The sequence below is a fragment of the Calliphora vicina genome, chromosome X (assembly GCF_958450345.1).
Source record: "Calliphora vicina chromosome X, idCalVici1.1, whole genome shotgun sequence".
Classification (NCBI taxonomy): domain Eukaryota; kingdom Metazoa; phylum Arthropoda; class Insecta; order Diptera; family Calliphoridae; genus Calliphora; species Calliphora vicina.
This window is the reverse complement of record NC_088785.1, coordinates 6,605,768-6,632,652: the sequence shown is the minus strand read 5'-3', so window position 1 is coordinate 6,632,652 and position 26,885 is coordinate 6,605,768. Positions and strand designations below refer to the sequence as shown.

The following is a 26,885-nucleotide window of genomic DNA, read 5'->3' as shown; positions in this document are numbered from 1 at the left end:
AAGATACATGGATAAGAAAAAACACCTGCTTGACAAAAATGCCTAACTCAGAGAGTTCTCGACCGATCTTGTTGAGTTACTATCCAATAGAAATTCATCCCGATCGGAAGACATCGATTTCAAAAGTTTTGAATTGCCCCATATGTCAAATAAAAAAAGAATTGTTTAAAAATCATTACTGAGTCCAACGTTATATGCATTTGAATTTAAAAAATGAAAGTTTTCGCTAGTTTGTGGGAAAATGTACTTTTTATCTTTTTAATTTATCTAAAAAATTTCTTTTATTTATATACAGTGAATGTCACTTAAAATCGTACATCGTACATTTTATTAGTTTTAGAAAGTTGATGTTTTGGAAATATTTTAAAATGCTATTTTTATATTGTGTGTGCTATTACCTATCAGAAAATTGGGTATAATTTTAATTGCCCTTAAAAAAATTGGGTAAGACTGTCAGTGCCCAGAATATCAACGCTTCATTTAAAATCGTAAAGGCTCTAAAAAATAGCAAATGATACCCTACAAAGTATTAGGATTATTTAATATTAACATTTTTTTAATTTTTAAAGTTTTAATTATAATTTAATATAATTGCACGATTTTAAGTGAAATATGAATTTTGTGATGTTCTTTAATTTTCATTAATATTTTTTTAACGAATTGAGGTTTTATTAACTTTATTGTTGAAATACATATTTTTTGTTCCAATTAATAAAATGACTTTTAATTTTTTATATAATCACCTACTATTACCTGTATAATTTCATAATATTTAAAAAAAATATGTTGTACGATTTTGAGTGACACTCACTGTATACTTTTTGAAAAGGTAACTTTACATCAAATATCCTAAATGAAAAAAAAATTTAAAATTTTCCATATCGAGGGAACCAGGTCCTTCCAAAATACGCCTATTTTTTATGTATAATTAAAATTTAGGACAAAAATTCTCAAATCGCATAGTCGATATTAAAATAGAGTAAACCATTCTTAATTATTTTGTAAAAGGGTTTCAATCTCCACACCACTAGTATGGATAATATAGACAAAATATGTACTAAAAAAAATCCTATTTTTGGGATTTTGCAAAACTTTTTTGGGTATTTTTTTTTTCAAAGTAGCTTTTTTCATTTTTGGTTATTTTAATTTTTTTTTTTTAAATTTAAATTTAAAAAAAATTGTTTGTTTTTTTATTTTTTTTTGGTGAAAAATATACGTCGTTGCTAAGGTCTTTGAAATATCTATCATTAGATATCCATATTGTATATATTAATGACTTAGTAATCCAGATATACTAGGTCAAAAATCGAGGTTGTTCTGGTTTTTTCCTCATATCTCAGCCATTTGTGGACCGATTTTGCTGATTTTAAATAGGAAACTTCTCGAAAGCATGTCTGACAGAATTATTGAAGATTTTGATCCTAAAGATATCTTCAGAAAATTGATTTCAACAGACAGACAAACATGGCTTAATCGACTCTGCTATGTATAAGGATCCAGAATATATATACTTTATAGGGTCGGAAAATTATATTGTGGTAATTACAAACGGAATGACAAACTTCACAACCCTTCTCACGAAGGTGAAGGGTATAATAAATAATGTGTTTATATTTTTCTGAAATTTAACATTTTGGGTAGTACTACAGAAGAAAATTAATTTCAAACTAAATTTATAGCCCGGGCCTCGGTACCGACCGTTTAGAAGTTACAGATTTATTTCCACTTTTTTTAGTTCCTTCAATGTGCGCCGTACATTTGGCGAACTTTTTGGTGAACTTTTTGGGCCGGTGGAATCATTTGTCCACATGTCTTCACAAATAACGATGGTCAGAACGTTACGGTCAACTGTGATCGGTATATATACATGCTTAATGACTTATTCATGCCTCGATTGGAAGACATTTACCTTCAGCACGATGATGCCACATGTCACACTGCCAGCAATACAATCAATTTACTGAGATAAACATTTGGCGAACGAATTATTTCAAGAAATGGATTTGTTAACTGACGACCTGTAAATCAGACTAAAATACAGCCTGAAAATTGTCATCGAAGAACCGGTCAAGAAACTCTGTACATATGTTTATTATGGATTTAGTACCCAATTTAAGAGGTTAGTGTTCAGTAACATTTCAAAATCGCAATTTTCAATGCCAGAAGTTGAGAATACAATAACGTTTTCTTTATTATTTTAGTTTAATAGCATAAATTTGAGAAATTCTAGTAGGTAATCAATTATGTATTGTAGTTAAGTAAAAAAATTGTTTTGAAATTTTAGGTTGTTTTGATATAATATAGCTTATGTTGTGAAAAATTACACTATTATTTATTCAAAAAAATTGTATGTTTGTTTTTACTTTTCAACATATATCAATTTGTGAAACCGTTAGTAATTTCTACAAAATTCCTTTGCGACCCCATAGATATAATTTAAAATAATTTAAAAAAATCTCCGAAATAGGTCCTTAAATCACAATAAGCGAAAAACCACAAATAAATAGATTTTGAAAAACAAATTCTAAAAATTTTAAAATTGCTCTTTACTTTTCAGAATATATATATCAGAATACATACATACCTTTAAGAATTAGCTCTCATATTTTTTCGTACTTGCGTTTTGAACTTTATAGATTTCAGGAAATTTGAAATTTTTGGTAATAATTTGGTCAATTAAATTGCACATAGAATTATTATTATTGCTCGGTTTTAATAAAGCAAATACTGAATATTGTATGTATATATATGTATACCTATATACTGAATATTTTTTAAATGGAAAACGCTAACTCTTTTACCGACATGTTCAATGTTAAAATTTTAATATATTTGAGAGAAATATTTCTGAAGAGTAAATTGTAATCAATATTATCCCATTAATGTAACTTGGAGCCAACAAAAAGGCCCAATTTTTTTAAAACGATTAACCCTCAGTGATACACATGTTTAATTTGTCACATTAGTAACACTGATTCTGGCCAGACCCCATATAATATCAGCTATATTCGGCTGTGCCGAATCTTATATACCCTTCACCAAATTTAACTTCAAAATAAAAATTTTAAATATTTTTAGGTAAACTAAATTAATTTTATTTCCAAAGGTGTTTTTTAATTTTTTGGAATTGTTTTTTTATTTTTTGGAATTGTTTTTTTATTTTTTTTTTTTTAAATTTTAAATTTAGTTTTTTCAATTTTTTTTAATATTTAGCAAAAAAACTGTAGGTCCAACTTACTATGGTCTTATATACGTCATTGCAAAGGTCTTTGAAATATCTATCATTAGATTCCATATTATCTATATTAATGACTTAGTAATCCAGATATAGGTCAAAAATCGATGTTGTCCTGGTTTTTTCCTTATATCTCCCCCATTTGTGGACCGATTTTCTCGATTTTAAATAACAACCGATCCGGAAGATATTGATGTATGAATCGTGTATGTAAGTTATTTGGGAGCTTCGGAAAGTTGATTTCAACAGACAGACAGACGGACATTTATAAGGATCCAGAATATATATACTTTATAGGGTCGGAAATGTAGAAATTACAAACGGAATGACAAACTTATATATGTATACCCTTGCCACTTATGGTGAAGGGTATAATAGAAATAATTAGAATTAAATCCACTTTTTTACTAAAAACATACTCGAGTCTGGCCGGACTCATGTGTTACTAATGTGATATATAAGTTAAAAAATTCTTGTATCTAATTTCGTGGTTACCTTTTTTGGCCCGTTTTTTACCATTATAAAGCCAAGGGGTATGAAAAATCAAGTCGCCACCGCAAAGTCGTTTAAATTGCAAACAAATCCAAAAAAGTCTGGCCGGACCTATGTGTATGTCTAAGGGTTAAAACACTGTCTGATTGTAATGTAATAAAAGCACTTTATTATAAATTTTCTAAAAGATTCACCGGTGTTTTAAACATAAAACTAAAACAAACAAAAAATTGTTTGCTAAGTAAATAAATTTTCCCTCAAAAAATTATCTTTCCACCAAAGAAAAAATGTATTGTTATATATAATGTTTTAAAAAAAATTGTTCCAACTTGTTAATTATACAATTTTATTCAACTACTTAAAGCCCGTTTATGTACGTAACTCAAAAAAGTTTGGAATATTTTAAAGCTTGATTTATTTCATTTAAGTGTAGTATGAAAGTTTCCAGCCATCTGTTAGAGAGGAGGTTTTTGATTTTACAATCATACATACATAGTATGTATGTATTACATACGTACATATATTACATATTAATGTGTAATACCAACATTAAGTCCCTGTTTTGAGATATCAATTCGGAATGTCAAATCAATCAATTAGTTAGTCCAAAGGAACAACATAAACAACAACATTGTGAATAAATAGCATTCATTACAAATATAAATCGTGTGTGTATACGGATGGCCTCATTGAAACGCTTTCAATTACCTTAAATATCGGCCTCAATACATTTCAGGTCGAATGGTTTGGTTAACTATTAGAAATTAAATAGAAATCTTGTTGCTTTGATTGGAATCAATACTTTGGAAATGTTTTGAAAGAGCCATCAAAAACTTGGTGAAATATGTACATATTTGTAATTGTGTTTAATGGCACTGGTACTGGGACTGAGTGAGAGTTCTTGTCAATATATGATTTGTATTTTTGTTTGTTTATTGTTTGTAATATATGTGTGTACATACATACATATACAGCTCAGTGTATATACATGTATGTATATACGTTTGTAAATGTTTATATGTATTATATGAATGGACACAGATTCTTATATATTTATATGAATATGAAAACTATAATTTTTATATTTTTCTTATTTGTGCTGCTTGTGCCTAAATATTTATGATTTGTTTATATATGCAAAATTAATATACATATGTACTACATATATAATAATATTAAAGATATGTACACATAAATTGCCAGCAGCAGTTGTTGTACTTGCTTAAATTAAATTACAACAAATAAGATAAAATTGTTGATTTTGTCACTTCTGCACAATGGTTTGTGTAATTTATGATGTATTTAATGTAATTTAAACTTCGATTTATGTTTTATTTACTCAATTTTATATATATTTTCTTTCAAACACTTTCTCAACTCTTAATTCAAATTTTTATATTCAATTGTTTCTAATAAATAATTGCTGTGTCAACTAACATTTAGATAAATCAATTTTAACGAAGTCTGCGATATTAATCCTTATACACTTTCGGTTTCTTTTTTTATAGTATAATATTTGTATTTATTATTATTATTAATTATTCTTATTTATTTATTTTTGTTTCTCGAGCTGCAATTCGCGTGTTGTATAAACACAAACTAAATGCTATAGTGTTATTGTTGATCATGCTTTGCTGTTTGGTTTCTCTTGGCATTTTCATTTCTCAGGCGTTTCCGTACATTGAAATGTATCTAATGTACTCATAGATACACTCATTAACACACATAGATACACATACATTAATGTATCTGATGACTGTTTATGTCCGAATATTTATTAACTTACGTATACAATTGTTAAGGTGTAGGCACGACCTACTAACAGTGTTGTTAAATTGGATAAAATTTGTATGTAAGCCAAACTGCCATTTAGAGTTTTTTGTATCGTATAACATTTTTATATCTGAACAGGCATGGGAAATTGATATTTTGCAATATTAAACAAAAAAGAAAGAAAATTAAGTTTATCTCTATGTCCAGTCGTACCGTCTAAAGTCTTTGTCAGTTACTCTAAGAATATATTTAGAAGCAACACTTAATTTTTGTTTTGGTAAAAATTCTAGTAAATCTCTATATATTGTTACGTTTTTACCTTTTAAAAACTGTGGTTTATTTCTTTTAAATAAACATAATTATTTTGACTATAAATAAAAGCATTTTTTTTATTAAAATTTACATAACAGTTTAAATAGTCACTAATGTGCTATTTTTCGATAGCGGACGAGTGCTTTGAGTGGACGTTTTACATGTATTTTGTTTTTGTTACAATAACAAAACACTTGTTAAATTTCCACTCAAAGTACTCGTTCGCTATAGAAAAACAGCACATAAGTCGATGCTTCAAATTAAACTCACTGGTTGATGTATATATACATCTATCTTGAAAGTTATATTTCTACAATGATCAATTCAAAGCTTTTATTCAATGTTGTATGTTTCACAGCTATGTTAACCCTTTGTCCACCGACGGTACTTATAAGTACCATAACAATAATAAGATTACAAAATGAAAACAAAACAGATTTTGAACCTTTTTGCCCAAAAGTACTTTGAAGTACACTATCATCTTTGGAATAATAGGTCTGTTCATTTACTTTCCCAGTAAATACTTGCAACGAGAGAATGAAATCAAAATTTACAAAATTACTCTCTTAAATTCTCAAAAATAGTAAAAAGTAAATGAACGCTTTTCCAGTAACAATTGTTTTATACACACAATTTTCTTATTTTATTTCTTTTAAAATGTATAAATACTCACATTTTCTTTAATTTTATTGAAAATTCTTTTGTTTTTACATTTTTTCACCACAAAAATAAAAATTTAAATAAATAAACAATAACACAAAACACATAAAATATAAGCTGCTAACTATTACGAGTTCAAAATATAACTTGTAATAGTTTGCAACGAGAGAACACTCTCTAAAATTTATACGCTCTTGATTTTTTCTCTACTTGCAAGTTTTTGAGTTAATGAACGCTTTTCCAGTAACAATTGTTACTAATTAGTAACAACTTTTAGTTATTGAACATAGCTAATATAATTTTTTTTTTGCTATTGGCAAACCCGCTTACCCAGAATAACGGTGAATTATTTCATGTTCTCATTGTGGTGTTTATTTATATTGTAATGATAAAAAATAATGTTTCGTAAAATACCATAAAATATACTTCTAATAGAAAATATTATAAAAGTTACAAAACTAATCAATATATTAATAAAATCGAAACAAAAATCGATGAGTTTTTTCATATTTTGGCTGATGCTGACCCAACGGTAGCAGGTCCCTTTCGGATTCTTTCAGGTCCCTTTCGGTTCTTTTCAGCTCCTCCACAAAGTTAAAATTTTGTAAATAATTTCCTGAAGTCCTTATTTTCAATATTTCATAAAAATAAATAAAACTTTTTCAACGATTTAAGGCCTTGGTCCACAAGGGGTTAATAATGTCCACAGTTATGTTTACTGCCGCCAATCGGCGGGTCTCCAGAAATAGAAATGTTGAGAAACATGATGCAACTTGAAACCAGCCGTTAGAAACTTATATTTGAATTCAAATACAATTTCGTCACAATATTTTGGAAACTTCTCAATCTTCTCTGTGTTTTTTAAAGTTTGAAAAAAATATATTTTTATGTTTTTTTCAAACTCTTTTTGTAATAGAGTTTATAGGAATAATAACTACCCAGCGGCGAAAAGAAGTAGTAAGCAGGCCTTCTGGAAGGCCTTATTTATCAGACACAAGGGCTTATTGCCCCATTCCATACTCATGCATTTTTTACACACGATGTCCTAGCCAGCCAAGGCCTTCTGCTTTACCTTCTTCAACAGGCCTGATAGCAGGCCTGTTGTTGGAATATTGTTAAATAAATTTTGTCTTTGATTAAGCCTAAACTATCTTTAAAATTTAATAAGTTACCCGCCCTAAGCGATTTATTTTAATTTTTTTTATAATAAAAACATGAATAATTTAAAAAATTTGCACAACTGCTTTGTCAAAGAATTTAAGCAAAACTGCACAGATACCCAGATAAGAAACCATTGACAGCTGTCAAAATAGTAATATCGAACCGTATGGTTTTGTTTACCATTTTTTCAATTCCACCATTAAGGCAGATCTTAGAGCGAGAGAAAAAATAAAATGTAGTAAAAAATCGATGAGTGTGTGAGACGAGATATAGAAAGATAAATTTATATGTTTGTCCCTCTTTTAAATCTACCGTGGTTTATTATACATTTTCTTTTGTTAATTTTTCGTAAATTTTTTTTGTTTGCCTCCGCCATGTTGCTAAAAACAGCTGATTCGGGTCTATGTTAGTCTATGCAAAACTGTTTAAAGTTTACTTCTTTTTTATACCCTTCACCTCCGTGAGAAGGGTATATACATATAAGTTTGTCATTCCGTTTGTAATTTCTACATTTTTCATTTCCGACCCTATAAAGTATATATATTCTGGATCCTTATAGATAGCGGAGTCGATTAAGCCATGTCCGTCTGTCTGTTGAAATCAATTTTCTGAAGACCCCAGATATCTTCGGGATCCAAATCTTCAATAATTTTGTCAGACATGCTTTCGAGAAGTTTGCTATTTAAAATCAGCAAAATCGGTCCATAAATAACGGAGATATGAGCAAAAAACCAGGACAACCTCGATTTTTGACCTATTTTTTATCTATATATGGATTACTAAGTCATTAATATAGACAATATGGATATCTAATGATAGATATTTCAAAGTCCATTGCAACGATGTAGATAAAGCTATAGTAAGTTGGACCTACAATGGGTCAAAATCGGGAAAAATATTTTTTAACCCGAATTTTTTTTTCATGAAAAAATTTTTTTTGTCAGTAATTTTTTTTCCAAAAAAAAAAAAAATTTGGAAAAAAAACTTTTTAAAAAAAATTAAAAAAAAAGGTTTAAAAACAATTTAAAAAAAAATTAAATTTTGTTTGCCTAAAAATATTTAAAAAAATTAATTTTAAAGTATAATTTGGTGAAGGGTATATAAGATTTTTTTGTATTTGTTGTTTTGTCTTTGGAATGTGATTTTTTAACGGTATTTTGTACTACGTTTGTAGAAACAGAAAGAAGGGAGCTGGTAGGTCTAGGAAGGTCTTACAGAAGGCCTGAAAAATTTCGCCGTTGGGTAGTAATTGTAAGTGGCTATAAAACAGGGAAAGGCAACCTATACTATTGCATTTTACGATTGTATTAGTTATACACTCTCTCAGCTCTCACCACGAATCTGTGTTGCCAGTAAACTTTCGTCTCTTTTCCCCAATTAAAAATGTAAAATCTCATATTGTTCATCATACATCTTTAAAAGTTGGGACATTTTTTTTCACTGGCAACGCTGATTCTTAAATTGCGCGATAAAAAAACGATACACAACCAGCTTGTTTGAGTTCTCAAGCTAGACTGATTAAAAGTTGGTTATTTATCTACATTTTGACCCTTTTTCAGCTACCGTGCTACCTTTTGTGTACCTTTCCTTGTGTACCTGAACTAAATCTGCCACTTTTTCAGATTTTTTACCCTTTTTGCCCCTTTTTGGTTTGTCCACAATTACAAAAATTTATTAAAATTTTTTAGTATATATACTTAAAACTATGAACAAATTAAATACAAATTTTCAAAGCGAATCATCGCAAACAATATATCTCGTTTCTATGTAGAACAAAAGATAAAAATAAATATAAAATAAATTGATTTTATAGGCGATTCACACGTTAAAGAACTACTAAAAATATATATTGGATATGAGGCAGAAACGAAGATATATTCCGTAAAGCTTTCTTGTAGTATTGAACCAATATATTAAATTTTTATCACAAACTCTGTAAAGAATATAATATAATAATTTCAAGAATTGAAATAAATTTTAAGTTTTAATTCATTCCAATAAGGAAATAAACTTTTTTGAATTGATTTCGGAATACAATGATATGTACAATAAATGACCCAAAAACTAATTTGATAAAACATATGAGGATATATTTAGAATTTCTAATTTAAAAGAATTTAGGCACATAATAGGAAATTTTAAAAATCAGCTCAATAAAAATTTAAATTAATTATATTATTTAGCTACGTATGTAGTGCGTCCACTGAAAGAATATTTTCAAAATTAACTTTAATGAAAAACAAGTAAAAGAGCTATATTCGGCTGTGCCGAATCCTACATACCCTTCACCAAGTTATACTTTAAAATAAATGGCCCATAATCATAGTCAAAAATAAAGTACATTATAAGAGAATTAAACTCGACTTTACTTAAGAGTGGACTTTAGGTCTATCATAGACAAGTTAAAGTATACTTCTGACGCTGAAGTCGACTCTAAATATAAAACTAGCTAAAGTTGTTTTTAACTCGTTTAACAACAGCATCAGCTGTTCTTCGTCGAGTAAAAAAGTTCGTCACAAAGTAAAAAATGTTTAAGTTACAAGATATTGGTAGAGATTTAGCAATTATTGAACAGTTATCAATAAAATTAGTACCAAAATATCGTAATTATGATATTAATCTTATCTTTTCCATTTTTCCACAACAAAGAACTTTCTTTCTTTAGATGTCCCGGTTACTTTTATTGTTTACGTTTTTTGGATTTTTTTTTTTAATTTTGTATGTCAGCTGTTCAGCGTTGCCACTTGTCTGTTTTTTGTTGTATATTGTATGAAAACATTTTCTACATTTGCGGTGGCACCCAGTTAAAGTCGGTTCAATTTAAAACACACTTTAATTCTGACTATGGTTGCAAATTAATAAAAAACAGGTTTTTATTTTAAAGTTGTTTTTAAAAAGAACCGACTTTAGTGTTTGACTATGATTATGGGCCAATATTTTTAGGTAAACAAAATTAATTTTTTTTTCGAAATTGTTTTTTTAATTTTTTTTAAAAAATTTTTTTCCAATTTTTTTTTTTAATTTTTTTAAAGGTCTTTGAAATATCTATCATTAGATATCCATATTGTCTATATTAATGACTTAGTAATCCATATATAGGTCAAAAATAGTTCAAAAATCGAGGTTGTCCTGGTTTTTACCTCATATCTCAGCCATTTGTGGACCGATTTTGCTGATTTTAAATAGGCAACTTCTCGAAAGCATGTCTAACAGAATTATTGAAGATTTGGATCTGGGGTCTTCAGAAAATTGATTTTAACAGACAGACCGATAGACAGACAGACGGACTTGGCTTAATCGACTCCGTTATCTATAAGGATTCAGAATATATGGGCATTTCCATTATGGCGTGACGTTACATTTGTACGACAAAATTTAAAAAAAATTAATGATAAAGACAAATTTGTAAAAAGTTTTTTTTTTACTTTTGCGAAGTAATTAAGTACCTCTATATTCAGTAAAAATATTACAACAATTGACCATAAGGATTTGAAGATATTAGTAAAGGCTCCATTAGTCTTTGCGTTCTGTAACGTTTCTGTTCTGTGCCGTTCTGAATGCTGTTATATTGTAGTTAGTTTTTCCGTAAGATCGTATCAGCTGTTTTTAAAATAATAACCAAAAAACCAACCAAATCACCAAGATTTTGTTACTATTTTTAGTGTTTTTTTTGTATTTAGACCGTCAACATATTATTGTGAACAGTTTTATAAACACATACATATATTTCTTGTTAATGATTTAATTTAAACAAATTTTTTTACATAGATTAGAATAAATTTATATTATTAAATTTCAATGTTTTATTGAAAATATTTTATTTTTTTTTTAAAAATAAATATTTCCCTTTCAAAAAATGTTGGCACCACTACTTTCATATTAGTTGTGTTCGCGTACTTGATAATTTGTACAAATTATCACTGGAAGTTACGGGATTCCGTTCGTTTACTTTTAAAAACTTGTAACGAGAGAGCAAGAGAGTGTTATATTTTTTAATCGACATTTTTTGTACAGTAAAAAATATCAACATAAAAAACGTTTAACATATGGTTGCAAATGCAAACAAAACTAAAAAGTTGAAAATTAATACAATTTACAAGTTTTGCAATAAAAATAAGTCAAATAGCCCAAAACAAACGTTTTAAATTAATTTATAATAACATACAACTTATTTTTACAAATTGTTGTTCGCGTACTTTTTTTGTTACTTTTCAGATTGAGAGTAATTTATTTTTACTCTCTAAAATAAAGTTACTGGATATTTTTTACGCGAACACACCTATTGTTAGAATTTTTGTCTGTATATGATATCAGCTGTTATAGCTGTCACTTAACGTTGCGGACAAGATTCTGTTTTCAACAGATTCTTATAATATAAAACTTATTTGGACATACACAACTTCCCCTAAACTAAAAACAAAACAGCTGATTCGTTACGGAACGGAACGTACAAACTAATATGCGATGGCGTTACGTTACCAAAAACAGAAGTGCGGTTTGAGTTGCATTACAAAATTGCATAACTCTGCGAATTGGGCAAGACTTTTTGTATAAAACCTTTTGTAGTAGGATTTGGAATGATATAAATTTATTTTCCAAATTATAAAATTTAAAAACCGTACCTTGTTTTTTATATTTATTAGCTTTAGTATCTGGCGTGACGTTACATGGCGTTACGTTACTTAAATTTTCATTTGATATATTTTTTGGTTAATAAATAAGAAAGAGATATAAATATAAGGAAATTAAAAAATATATTTATTATAATATATATATATAATAGTTTTATGTTTTATTTTAGTTAAATTGATATTAGGAAGTGAGCCTTATATGGGAGCTATGACCAAATATAAACCGATCGTCACGAAATTAGGTCGAGTGATTTATGTTTACATTAAACTTATTTATGTTGAATTCTATGTGGATACCTAATTTTTTAAGAGATTTATGTTCGTTAAAGTGATTTTTGGATGTGGGCTTTATATGGGAGCTATGACTAATTATGGAGCTATCATTATGAAATTGTGTGATATGACTTCACTATATATAAAACTTATTTGGAGCTAAATTTGTTAAGATACCTATATAAATTAAATATTTATTACCGATAAAGTCATATTTCGGGAGGACATTTGTATGGGGGCTAGGCTTCATCCTTAAATTCCCAAGTTTTGTTTGCATCTGTATTGCTGAGTGCCTTGCGGAATGTCTTCATTATTATTTTGAAAACAAAATTTTTCTTGCCTTTTACGGTTTTTTACACATAATCTGGCTTTACGCACTTGCGATCGTCAGCGTAACGATAAAGAGAATAAACCTTTGTTTGTCTGGCGTGACCATAGGGTACAACTAGAGCAGTGATGTTCACGCCATACAACAATTGTTTGAAAAATTTACACACATTTGTTATGCTCTTTTAAAAACTTTTGTTCATTCATCGCTGAGAATGCGAAGAAACCACATGTGACGGACTATCGCAATTTTTTTCAGAAATTTATTAAGCATTGTTGTTGGTTGTTTTTGTTTGAAGCATAGCAAACACACGCCTTTCAATTACAATTGAACACAATAAAACAAAGTCAAAAATAAATACAAAATTTAAGAGAATTTCGGACTTACAATGTATATTTTTTCATTTCCTTAAAATTACATTCATTTAATAAATTGGTTTTATTTGACAAAAATTCTAAATCTAAACTTTCCTCATTTTGTTATTATTTTATGTGTTTGACATTATGTTTGCTGGGTAGCTCTCTCACCAATACATCTTCATTTTTATTTTTGAACATCACTGCTTTAGAACAATTTCTCCTAGAAATATAAATTGTAAAGAGAAATAAAGCAAAACTTACCAAAACGAAGACTTGAACTTTGTTGACCGGTATCTCGCCATCGCAACTCAGGAAAGCCTTGAACTCTTTTATTTAGTTAATTTTGAATATTTATCTTAAATAATACAAGAAAGGAAATACTGTTGGTTAACTTTTAATTTTTCGGTCTGGGTGGACTTTTCGCTGTAAATGCCCATATGTATATACTTGATAAGGTCGGAAAATTATATTGCGGAAATTAAAAACCGAATGACAATCTCACGAAGGTAAAGGGTATAATAAATATGCTAAAAGTGGACACATGTAAGTCAATGCTTTCAGCACAAAATTCGTTTAATGATGATTTGGAAAACTGGGTGCCAAGTGATACGCTTATCAAGAAGTGTACGTATAATATAAAAAAAATAATTGTTAAGATTTTGTAAATAATATGATCAAAATTAAATATATCACAATTCCGAAAATTAAAAACCATACATACATCATATACAACATTTAAACGATTTTTATTTTGTTGATTTTCCTTCTTTTTTAAAGTGATGCCCCTTTTTAATGTCAAAATCCCCCTTTTGTGCGACTTTTTTTTTAAGAAATCCCCTTTTTGTGCGACTTTCTGAAATTTTCCAACGGTAACACTGGTGCACACATACGTAAGAGAAGATTAAAGGAAAAACGCGGCGCCCATGTTTTACCTTTCCCTGCTATAAAACATGGAATCTCAGAAGTAATTACTCATCGTGCTCTTTCATCTCTAAACCCTCTATTGCATTCATTTCATAAATCGAGTAAATCTACTAATCTGCCAATGTCTACTCATAAATCAGTGTTGCCACCAAGAAAATTATGAACTACACATGCCTCATACCTAAATTACACATAAGAGAAAAAATTACACATGTAAACAAAATTTCGTGATTTCAATAGGAGAAATTGTCTAAAATTGTCATGAATATAAAAGGTTTTTCACAGTTTGGACCAAATACGATCACTTTATTGTCAATGGACAATTTTCACTTGCGTTGATTTTAATTTAATGAATTCTTGAGATCAGTCAAATATGTCAATCCCAAATACGCTTTTAACAAATATTAATCAATGTTCATTCGGAGATTATTCCATTGGAAATTGTTACATTTGTATTAAAAATTTAACAATATTTAAAAAATAGCACACTGTTTGCTTTCGAATTTGAATTTATTCCTATTTTATATAAAGTGCTTTGAAATCAGTTTTGGTTTCAGTTTCAAAGATAAATATTTTTTTAGTATTTGTTTAAAAATTATAGCTCTGACCATTTTCCTTCCCAGTAAATACTTTACCAGTAAAATCTTGTAACGTTTATATTTTTAAAATTTGTAGTTATAAATTTGAAATAAAGCTTCCAAAATAGTAAATAGTAAGTCAATTTTATTGTTTATTATTTAAAACACACACCAGGAACCAGACAGACAATAGCATAAACACAAAACAGTTCTTACGGGTAAAAAATAACTAGTAACAATTTGTAAAAAAAATTTTCTCACACAAATTCCTACGTTCTCGTTTTTTCCTGTTAAGATTGGCTAACGTTACCCCGAAATAACTGCAATTACCGTTACCGATATAATAGTTTATATCGTTATCTGTAAATACCGCTACCCTTATTCTATAAACAATTTAAAATTATAAAAATACAAATTTTCGATTTTGGGTTATCTTGAAAATTAACGTTTTTCCAATAACAATTTTTAATAAAAATGTATAGTTAATGAATACTATTTGTTGTTTTATATTTTTTCATGTTGGAATTAAAAGTATTTAATATAAACCAAAATTTAGTTTCTATTACCAATATTACGCAAACAAAACTATCACAAACGGCGAAATGTCCACTTGGAAAACCAAACGTAGCAATCTCCACTTACTTATCGTATTTTTCTGCAAACCTTAATGTTAATTTAGTTCAAACTAGATTCATATCTTCATACATATAATTCCATTATACTGAGTATAGGAGTAAAATATAGGATAGTAGCTATTCCCTCATATAAACGTACATATTTATTTCAGTCGGTTTTGAAATCTGAACAATCCATAATTCATTTAATTAAAATCCAAAATATAGATAAAAGACATACATTGACAATTTATTTTGGATATAATTGGAATTTAAAATTACACATGAATTACACATTCAATCAATTACACATGGGCTACACATCCAAGTTAAAATTACACACAATATGTGTAATTACACATGAAGTGGCAACACTGCTCATGATTCAAACCCTTCATCATATGTTCATGAAATTTCAGCTTTTCATTTTCCAATCTATTTATAATAATTTAGATATTGATGAAATACAGTATATGTTTCATATCAATAAAAACTTTAGCGATTTAGTTTTGTGCATTTTTTAAGTAAGTATAAACTTCAAACTTCTCTTTTTCTTTAGTATACTTTATCGAGATATTCTTTATAATTTAATGGATATTTATAAATTTTTCACGAGCACCGCATTGTCACACGTTTTACCCATCTAAATATGCATGTTATAGTAACTGTAGTTACTTGTTTATAAAATACATGTAAATATTCTGATATTGTTTTCTACGAGTTAAATAATATTTTATTTTATTAGATCACTAGCTGAACCCGGTCCGCGTTGCTGGCCCTTAGAAAACATCTGTTTTATATTGCATCTCGACCTTGATTTTTATATACAGTGTCGGACAAAGTCGTTGATCCAACCTTCAAAATTATTACATGTGGTGTCAGTCCGGCTGGTTCCAATGTATTCAAAAATTCAGTAGGATAATCGACGGCTTGTTCTTCGATCATTACTGTCAATCGATTTGTATATTATTGTTTCAGCAGTTTCTATTGTATTTGCTCATTGAGTTTGTTAACATCATAATTTGTTGGTGCCAAAATTGCCCGTTCCCACAGCCAATCCGAATTTTTGTAGATGGTTGTATGACTTGGGAATACCTTGTCATTTGCATTTGGCAGAAGTTCGGGAAGGAAATCTCATTTGTGGCGGGATCAATTGGAATTTTTCCATTTCCTATGTCCAACAATTGTTTTGAGAATGTTTCGGCAGAAGGGTATTGCAGCAAATGTACACGCATGTTCGTTGATAGCGTTCGGCTTCTGTAGCTTTATTTCCAGTGAAATAAATTTGAAGGAACTTCGAATCATCATTGGGAAACGGGAGCAATGATCCAATTCTGTGGTACATTTGGCCTTGAACTCTAAAGCCGATGTCATTTGAAAGCATGAGTTGCACTCTTGGATAATTTGAAGGAAGTGCTTGGAAAAAGGATGGCGCCGGAAATGGAACTTAGAAGCAGCTCAGGCGGCTCAATAACTGATGGCAGAACAACTTTACCGTTCCTTAGGGAATTTCAAAACGCTGCAATGTTATAAATTTCTGTTCATTGCGCCAATCAGTACGTCCTTGTGATTCCTGTAGTAATCATATCGATTCTTTATAAAAAAAATCATAATGTTTGCTACAGCTTAGTTATCTAGGGGAGAACCATCCGATTTTGGAGCATTTAAAGATAGAGGCATTTGTGAATGATATACGCGATCCTGAGAAATATGTGGTATGTGCCACACCAAAGTCATCATTCTTTGAAATCGTCTCATTCGCGCTGGTACAAGAAACAGCAAAGATAATTTCAAAGCCCCAAATATATAATGTGCGGAAAATCGAGGTTATTGCTGAAAATGAGAGAAATGTAGCCAACGAAGTTTTAAAGGCTTTAGGTTAGGTTAGGTTATGAAGGCAGCTAGTTATCAGCCAGCTCACTTGGGTCCATGAAGTTGGTCCCTTTGTGTTACCCTAAAGATCATGCTCAGAACCTCAAGAGATTCTTCACATGTCAGACCTGGGTTCAATGCCGAACCAACCTGACGCACGAATGAACGAATCCATCCTCCTGATATCAAGAGTAGATAGATCCGCTAGGCCGTGCAAAAATGGACTACCTATTGTCGCAGTCCGCACCCCTGCTAAGGCAGGGCAAAGACAGAGGAGATGTTCAATCGTCTCATTCTCGTCTTCATCATGGCAACTTCTACAGAAGTCATTATATGGAGTGTTCATTCTCCTAGCATGCTCACCTATCAAGCAATGCCCCGTGAGCACTGACATCATAGCTCGAAGCCTAGCCCGAGGTAGCCCCGTGAGGGACATTGACCTACGATGGTCATAAACGGGCCAGGTGAGTCTCGATATCGTGCAGTTTGTCGAGTTAGACCATCTGAGTTGAGCAGACTCAAATAATTTACGCTGTATGATTGACTTACAGCAAGACAGCGGTGAACCGACCAAGTTATCGATCTCGTCAATTTGTAGGCGAGAGCCTCTTTTGGCCAGTTCATCCGCAATAGCATTGCCAGGTACACCAGAGTGACCAGGCACCCAGAATAACTCCAGGTTAGAATGTCTCGCCATCTCATTAAGAGATACCCGGCATTCATGTACCAATCTGGATGTCGAGTAGACGCCAGATAGGGATTTGATAGCAGGCTTACTGTCAGTACAGATTCGGATATTCACACCAAATAGCCTATAGTACTTCATCCAGTGTACCGCCCTTTTGATCGCTGAAATCTCAGCTTGGATTACACTACATTGATCATGTAGCCTGAAACACACCCTCTTCTGAAGATGGGGAATATAGAAGCCTCCACCCACCCCATCCGCAGACTTAGAGCCATCTGTGTATATGACAAACGTGTCCATGGAAGAATTAGACCCACCCGTCAATGACACAGAGAAGCGTCTGTCAATAAAGGGTAAGGGAGTGCAGTAGTCAATATTAGCAGGTATATAAGATATACCGCCCAAAATAGACGCATGGCCAGTACAACTAGACCTCCATGCCCCAACAGTACTTAACCTAACCGCCGAATTTATGGCCAATTGTTTTGCCATCAGATCAGCCGGTAGCCAGTGCATCATTACAAACAGAGCACGAGACGGAGTACTGCGCAGCGCACCCGTGATCATTAGTGCGGATATTCGCAGGATTCTCTCAATTATCCCACAGTAGGTGGATTTACTTAGAGCCTTCCACCAAACTAGTGCTCCATACATTAGTATGGGCTTGACCACCATATCGAAAAGCCATTTCGCATTCCTAGGGCTTATTCCCCAGGTACTCCCAATGGCCCTTCTGCAGGCATAGATAGCGACAGCCGCCTTGGACGCTCTCGCATGAATATTAAGGCTCCAGGACAGCTTAGAGTCTAGTATAATTCCCAGATACTTAGCACTATCCGAGAGTTTAAGTTCCACACCGTTAAGGCGCGGTAATGGGAACGGAGGGATTTTGTACCTTCTGGAGAACAGCACAAGCTCCGTTTTCCCAGGGTTCACACCAAGTCCACTTGCAGTGCTCCACTGGCTGAGTGTACTGAGTGAAGTTTGCAGGCATTGTGATAATGTGTCCAAGTGTTTTCCAGAAACAGCTACGGCAACATCATCAGCATATGCAACAGTTTTGCACATCATGGAATCCAATTTCATGAGTAACATATTGATGGCAAGATTCCATAAGAGTGGAGATAAAACCCCCCCCTGTGGAGTGCCCCGATTCGCTAATCTAAAAATAGTAGCAGTTCCCATAGAAGAGATAATGACTCTATTAGTCAGAAGTCTACCTATGAAGCAGATAATAGATTGATCTATATCCAGACCACCTAGAGCCGAAAGGATCGTCTCTGGCGTCACATTGTTAAAGGCCCCCTCAATATCCAAGAAGGCCACCAATGCATATTCCTTATGCTCGAGTGATTTTTCTACGAATCCCACAAGCGAGTGTAAAGCAGTCTCAACAGATCTACCTTTCATATAGGCATGTTGAGACATGGATAGTCGGTTCGGGTTAATCGATGAACGAAGGTGTAAATCGATCAACCTTTCCATAGTTTTCAAGAGGAAGGACGATAGGCTAATAGGCCTAAAGTCCTTGGGTCTAGTATGAGATGCCTTCCCTCCCTTGGGAATGAAGGCCACCGTACACCTGGTCCACGACTCCGGAATATATGACCAAGCCAAGCAGGCCGAGTATATACGAGTCAACCAGGGAATAATTAAATCCTCATTCCGTTGCAGATCCGCCGGAATGATGCCATCAGGACCCGGAGATTTATATGGGTCAAAGCTACGCAGGGCCCATTTTAGTCTCTCCTCATTTATGAGAATTGTGACTTCAAAAGGCCCAGTATAAGATATCGCAGTGTTACCCTCAGATAGGGGAACACTGCCAGGGAAATGAGCGTCCATCAAAACCTCTAGGGTTTCCTTTCCGCTAGTAGTCCAGCTGTCGCTCGATTTCTGAATATAACTCGGGACAGCGGCCGAAGATGACAAGATCCTGCGCAAGCGACTCGTCTCAGAGGAACCTTCCACGCCGCTACAGAAGGACCTCCAGGATTTGCGCTTCGCGTTCCTAACCAGGTTCTTGAATTTATTCACAGAGGACTTGTAAACAGACCAGTTGCCCAGTCTCTTGGCCTCATTGAAAAGTTTGCGACACTCTCTACGAGTGTTCGCTATCTCGGAAGTCCACCAAGGTGGTTTTTTCCTACCTCTGCAGATACTAGGTCTGCATGAATCTGATATCGCTCTATCAAACGCATTAGTCAAATTGTTGACCGCAATTTCAATATCATTCCGATCACTAATGATCGGAGGGTCAGGGAGAAGGCGAGAGAGAGTAGCATGTTGCCCAACCCAATCAGTCCTTCTCCTGTTTCGGATAGGCATAGCCCCCTTTTCACGAACTTCAATAACAAAGTCTATGTACATATGATCAGAGAATGAACAGTCATTCGAAACTCTCCATCCACTGATAAGATCTGAGTGCCTAGAACTAACTAGCGTTAAATCAAGAACCTCCCTTCTGTTAGTAACTACAAAGGTTGGTTCTGAACCAGTGTTGACTATGTCTATGTTATTACAAAGAATGAATTCGAAAATTGACTCACCCCTTGCGTTGGTATCCGAGCTGCCCCATACAATATGATGTGCATTGGCATCAGCTCCAATAATAACCGGCAGATTCTCAACTCTTGCCCTTTCAATTATGTCGCGAACCTTGCTGTTTGGTGGTGGTTCGCTGTGGTCATGTGCCATGTAGCTTGAGATAACTAGTATAGTTCCTACACCAGTTTCCCAGGCCGCTACCACAGTATCTTCATCGCTGTAATCAGAAAGAATGAAGATATTGAGTTTGTTGCTAGCTACTATACATGATCTAATGTTACCTGAGCCTTTCATGTATAGTAGCTTATGGCCTTTGGCACCCAGTCCGCGAACCCCTTCTCGATGGATCCAGGGTTCTTGGATGAGTGCTAGCTCCTCCCCTCTCTCTGACATCCGGAGGAGCAGGGCAGCCGAAGCTGCTTTGGAGTGGTGAAGATTAATTTGGGTTACCTTCACCATCTCCGTGTTTTTGTATGATTGTGACGTTGACGTCTTCTTGGTCCGAGGGACTCGAGTCCAAGAGGGCGTCCTCGTCAACTACATCGTCCAATGGCCCAAAAAATTCACCCACCATTTCAGAGTTGGAGTGGGTGTCCTCTTGAGCAACAGAACTAGTAGTCTCATCGCAAGACATGTCATCGGGGGTAGGTTCAATGTCATCCTGAACCAGTTTACCCTTATCGTCTCCTCGGTAGACTCTAAGAAAGATCGACTCGAAACCGTAGTAGACCTTTCCTAGATTTTTCCGAAGAGGCGCTAGGGACTCCTGGTTCATGATGACCGTGATCCTCCTGTATCCCCCTTCAGATTCGGAGACCCTGGCAACCATCCAATCATGTGTAGGGATGTCAGGATTTCCGATCCGAAGGAGCTCCAGTATTTCCTCCGGTTTCGCCGGTTCGTCGGGAACTCGGGCTGTGGATCTAGGCCGGCGTGGTATCTCGTCAACAGAGACCACATCCAGCCTAGCTCCTTCCCAAAGGCCGTCCAACAGAGCGACAGCCTGCTTAAAAAGCATGGCAGATCGCTCGTTTGAACAAGCCATTAGTTTAACCCGACCGCGATACCAGCCGGCATCATCACACTGAGGGGGGGGTCCCGGGTTCTCTTTGAGAACTCGCCAGAACACTCCCATCAGTTTTCTGCGCACCATATCCCAATTTGCATGGGATATAGAGCAGTCAGAGTCACTCCGATCGATGACAGCCCGAACAAGATGACCTTTAGCCACCTCGCTGAAGGATTTGTCAAACGATCGGTGAGACTTGGGACGTTTCGTCGCGGGCTGCTGGCTCTGCGATTGCGCCTCCTCCTCGGAACGTTGCCGTTTAGGCGCGTCCTTAGACGCATGAGGAGGATTCTGCAGGTCAGCTATGATGTTCCTTGCCCAGTTGAGAGATGATAAATCATCAGTCGAGAGTGACTCGGCAGGTTTGTTGCCTAACCGGTCGATAATTTTCTCGGCGGCTCGCCGTCTCAAAAAAGCCCTTCTGGCTGGTGTTACGTGCCTTGTGGGGTTGTTGTCGCCCTGTTGGGCAGGAGGCACAGCTTGGGAACCCGAAAACTTGTTCGCAGTTCCTTTGCTGGCAGGGAGAGGTGTAGCTTGGGTACCCGAAATCTTGTTCGCAGCACCCTTGCTCACAATCGGCACTGGGTTAGCTGCAGCCTGAGTTTTCAAGCTAGCAGCTCCCAAAACAGGGGTTTTTACCGATCCTCTGTCGGTACGGGCCAAGGCAGCTTTCGAGGTGCTTGGGTTGAAATTCAGAGGCACCTCGCTGCTTTTACTCTTGCATCCTTTTTTAGAGGATGCAGTCTTTGCGCATTCAGATGATTTAGGTTTCCCTAAAACTCCTCCTGCTTTAAGTAAGAAAAAAAGTAAAGTCAAAACTAAATGCTATAACTGTTGTAAAATTGGTCACATTCAGCGAAACTGCAAAGCACCAAGGAGGCGAACCAGATATCATCAAGTTTTACAGGTGCCACCTTTAAAGCGAGCTAGCACTGAGGGAGAGGATCTGACACCTGACAGCAGGAAAATAACAATCTTACTGCTAGTGGATACATTAACGGTCAGAAGCACATCCTTACTATGGACACCGGAGCGTCGCAGAACTTTTACCGCACTTCACTTCAAGGCCAAAATCAACTCTCTAGCTTTATCTTCATTGTTCCATACATTTCTAATGGCTACTGCATCAAACTGGAACTTAAACATATTAATAGATGTGCTGCCATCAAAAGTAGGAGCCTTTATTCTACTATATCCTTCTGTAATAATTCACAGCGGTCCATCTTGGCATTGAAGATTACTTACCTTTATTTCTAGATAATGCAGTTTTTCATCTACACCATTCTCTAAATTTGACAGCTTTTTATTGAAATCTATGGCTTATATTTTTAACCTGCTTGCTAAGTCGGACACCTTTTTCTCAATGCCATTCACTCTGCTTTTTATAACTTCCGAAATTTCTTGAAGTTTCTCGTTTATAGCTTTAGAAGTTTTCTAAAATTTCGCTTCCAGCTTCTCATTGTTGACCTGAACTTCAGCAAGAAGTTTCTCGTTGGCTGTTTCCATTTTTTCATCATAGCCGCAAACGTTGTACTTAATTGCATGCTGCTTGTTGTAGCACGTGTAGAAACTTCCATTTCTTCATTATACTGTAATTCGTAAGCTCCGATGTCAATATTACCACAAAATCTGTTAACATTATTATTGTAACCATATTGTTGGCCCATGTAATATAAAACATGTAAATATAAATAACAGCAGCTTATATTTAAAGATTTAACGTGTTTTCGCTTCGAATAATAATTTATAAAAGTATATTTTTCTTTTAATTTTGTAATAGTTGGCATCACCGTTTAGGCGGTTTAGTGAGGGATGTATTTTGTGCAGATACAAAATTATGAGTAAGATATATGACTAGATACATTTATATGTATGCATGGATGTTTGCACATGTTCACCTAATATTGATACATCTCTGGTTTTATAATTACTACCCAGCAGATTGAAAAGTGCCAACTTGAAACCTTACACTAACAAACAATTTAGCTGTTGATGTTAAAGTGGTAGTTAAATGATTAACATTTGCACTACATATCGCATATTCACTATTAAACAATAAACAGAATTCAGTTGACACGAATGCAATTTTTAATAAAAATCTGTATATATAAAAAACGAATGAACTCAGAAACCATTGGACCGATTTCGATGAAATTTTCAGGGAATCTTCAGAATAGCCTAGCGGGTAACACGGTCTGTGGGCGGAGGGCGGAGGGGCGAGGCAAAATCAAATTTTTACATTATACCGCTAATGCCATATACATATATTGATTATAATTCGAAAAATACTTACCCGATTCGATTAAGTAAATGTTTTTTAAAAGTTCAATGGTAGCTGGAGGTGTGGGAAATCTCATGTTTGGGGAAAGGGCGATGGTCAATTTAGTTATTCGTATATTTTAAAAGAAAATTTGAAAGCTAGCGCCATTTGGGAATTCAAGACGACTATCAGTTCTTGCACTACAATGACCCAAAGCCCACATCCATGGTTTTTCGAGAATGGCTCCTCTACAACGTTAAGGAAGTGGTGCCTCACCAACCCCAGAGCCCAGATTTTAACCCCATAGAACATCTATGGGGTATTTTGGAGAAAAATTCGCCAGCATAAAATAACTAATAAGCAAATGCTGAAAAATATCATCGTTCAAGAATGGTGGAAAATTGGTGCAGAAACTTCAGAAAAACTGACTTTATCGGTGAAAAATCACTTAAGAGACGTAATTGCAACGCAATCTACGGAAAATTCTAAGAAATTATCTCCAATCATAGGTCTAAAATCAAATCCTATCTTGCGCATTTCGTATTTTATCCAATAAAAAAAACTAAAAAAAAATATGTATTGAAATATCATTGGATAAAAGACGAAATGCGCAAGATAGGATTTGATTTTAGAGCTATGGTTTCTTGGGGATAATTTCTTAGAATTTTCCGTAGAATGCGTTTCTGCTATACGATTTTTCGTGAAAAAAATCGACCCACCCTAATGTACATACTGGTAAAAAACAGTTAAAAAATAGTGTTTATTTTAAATAGCTTCTTAACAATACTATTGCATCTATGGTTTCATCTGCCATTCTGGAACGAATTTTGTTTCCGACATCTTTCACATTTTGTTCGAGCTTCTCATCTGAGATAAAATCAATTTCATTTGAAGAGGATTTAAATTGAGTTTTGTTAGATAACTTACAAAAAAAAGGTGAAGAATTGATTTTCTAGAGCCCCAAATACCGTTTTCCTTTATTAACTATATTGTAGCAGGAGTTCAGCTTAACAACTTTGCTGAACGTCACTTTGCGATATTCGGGCATGTAGATGTCAAAATTAATGAAAAAGGCACACAAAAATGACAATTTCCCCTATTTATTTATGAAAAACGGGATTTGGAAAATCCCGAAACCCCGGGATTTAAAATTAAAAAATTCCGGGTTTATAAAATCCCGAAAACGGGATTTTCGGGAACGGGATTCCCCGTTTTGCAACTCACATTAAGATTAGAAAATATGAAATAAATAATATATGTACTTTTTTACATTAGAAACTAATTTTAGACAGACTATATATATTGTAATGGAGAGGCGTGAAAATCGGCACTTGTTGGACGTTTCCTTTATAATAAATTAAAAAGATATGTATGTAAATAAACAAATTAATAAAAATATAAATAATAAATGTTCAATAATAAAAAAACTCTAAATTATTTCAACACAAATTCTAAAAACACGTACGAAAAGCTACTTCTGAAAAATTATTTTTTTTTTAAATACAGAACACAAATAACCGACATGAAATATATTTAAAACAAAGCCAATACCATAAGTTTTTATATCCATTTTTTTAAATTTGAATCAAACGCTTTTATAAAATATAAATCCACAATTGAACTTATACTTTGTTTTCGTTTTTTCTTCTTCTAGCTTATGCACGTATGTTTGTTCTCACTTAAATTGTTTATATTATGGAAGTACCGTTAGAAATTATCAAAACAAATCAGAAGTAGAAAAATTTAATGGTTTTAGCGACTAATTATTCCCCTTCAAGATCAATATTTTAATATATTTTTTTTTATTTTTGTCGTATGGTTGCAACCACTGTTTTCTTGGACAAAGAAAAATTGTCCAAGTTCCATTTAAGGCGCATCATTTTTCCAAGCAATTCCTTCAAATTATCCAAACCACCTTTAAAGTTGAATGACAAATGTACCACAGAATTGGATCATTACTCCCGAAGTTCCTTCAAATTTATTTCACTGGAAATGAGCTACAGAAGCCGAACGCTATCAACGAACATGCGTGTGCATTTGCTGCAATAACCTTTTGCCGAAACATTCTCAAAACAATTGTTGGACATAGGAAATGGAAAAATTCCAATTGATCCCGCCACAAATTAGATTTCGTTCCCGAACTTCTGCAAAAGCAAATGAATATTCAAGCCATTGTCGACAAGGTATTCCCAAGTCTTACAACCATCTACAAAAATTCGGATTGGCTGTGTGAAGGTGCAATTTTGGCATCAACAAATTATGATGTTAACAAGCTCAATGAGCAAATACAATTGAAACTGCCTGGCGAAACAATAATATACATATCGATTGACACAGTAATGAACGAAGAACAATCCGTCGATTATCCTACTGAATTTTTGAATACATTGGAACCAGCCGGATTGTAACCACATGTATTAACTTTGAAACAGATGTTTTCTAAGGGCCAGCAACGCGGACCGGGTTCACCTAGTTGAATATAAAACGAGAGGTTGTGGGTTCAACACCGCTGCCTGAAAAATTTATATTTTCATTTATATCTCAAATGCTGGAGTATTAGTACTATTGAATGTAATACTGAAGTGTTATGCAGAATGCGCCAATCGTCCACCTGTATTGCGAGTGGGTTGACAATTTACTAGCAGTAGTTCTCAGTGGCTAATTAAATTGACGAGGTGGAACTAGTTCATTGAACTGCAGGGTAACTACCTGCCAATGCGAATTCAAGAATGGTGGAGTCGGTCAAACAGCTCATTACTTTTTTCGCTTGTTCTGTTTTTATATTTCATTGTCTACATATTCTAAGCTTAATAACTAAATATTTATTTTTACATAAATAAGTTAAACCGCCACTATTCAATTATCCACACTATTTTTATACACATTTCTTTAATTTTCGTTTTTTTTTGGCATTTGTAAGACCAATTGTTGTTTTTATAGAACTTGCTACCACCTCATATGAATTCGCCTTGCTACCTGCATTACAACAATTGATGCTGTATGGGTGCATAAAACTTACTTACAAAACTACAAACCATAGTGTCGCGCTCTTCACTCTTATGGCAGCTAAACGTATAACCCGAAAATCTATAGAATAGATATGTATCTA

The 26,885-nt window shown here is 33.3% G+C and overlaps 2 protein-coding genes and 1 pseudogene across 4 annotated transcripts in view; 1 reads left to right on the top strand and 2 right to left on the bottom strand.

Annotated features, from left to right (window-relative positions):
* Positions 1 to 5,524, bottom strand: part of Ank (Ankyrin) — a 91,741-nt gene extending 86,217 nt beyond the window's left edge. Inside the window, exon 1 of one of the 3 annotated variants that reach the window (XM_065514642.1) lies at positions 5,165 to 5,524. The gene's annotated coding sequence lies outside the window, so the exon portion shown is untranslated. Of the gene's footprint in view, positions 1 to 4,916; positions 5,115 to 5,164 lie in introns of those variants that run through there. The other 2 variants (XM_065514639.1, XM_065514641.1) reach the window with 2 other exon arrangements.
* Positions 1 to 17,223, top strand: part of LOC135962847 (origin recognition complex subunit 5-like) — a 29,498-nt pseudogene extending 12,275 nt beyond the window's left edge.
* A 2,104-nt stretch (positions 17,224 to 19,327) lies between these two features.
* Positions 19,328 to 23,873, bottom strand: LOC135962846 (uncharacterized). The gene is made up of 3 exons (XM_065514750.1): positions 23,810 to 23,873; positions 20,729 to 22,301; positions 19,328 to 20,664 (listed from the first exon to the last, which is right to left on the bottom strand). Exons 1-2 carry the CDS (start codon positions 23,871 to 23,873, stop codon positions 20,884 to 20,886), a joined length of 1,482 nt encoding a protein of 493 aa, XP_065370822.1. The 3' UTR covers positions 19,328 to 20,664; positions 20,729 to 20,883.
* Positions 23,874 to 26,885: the final 3,012 nt, after the last annotated feature.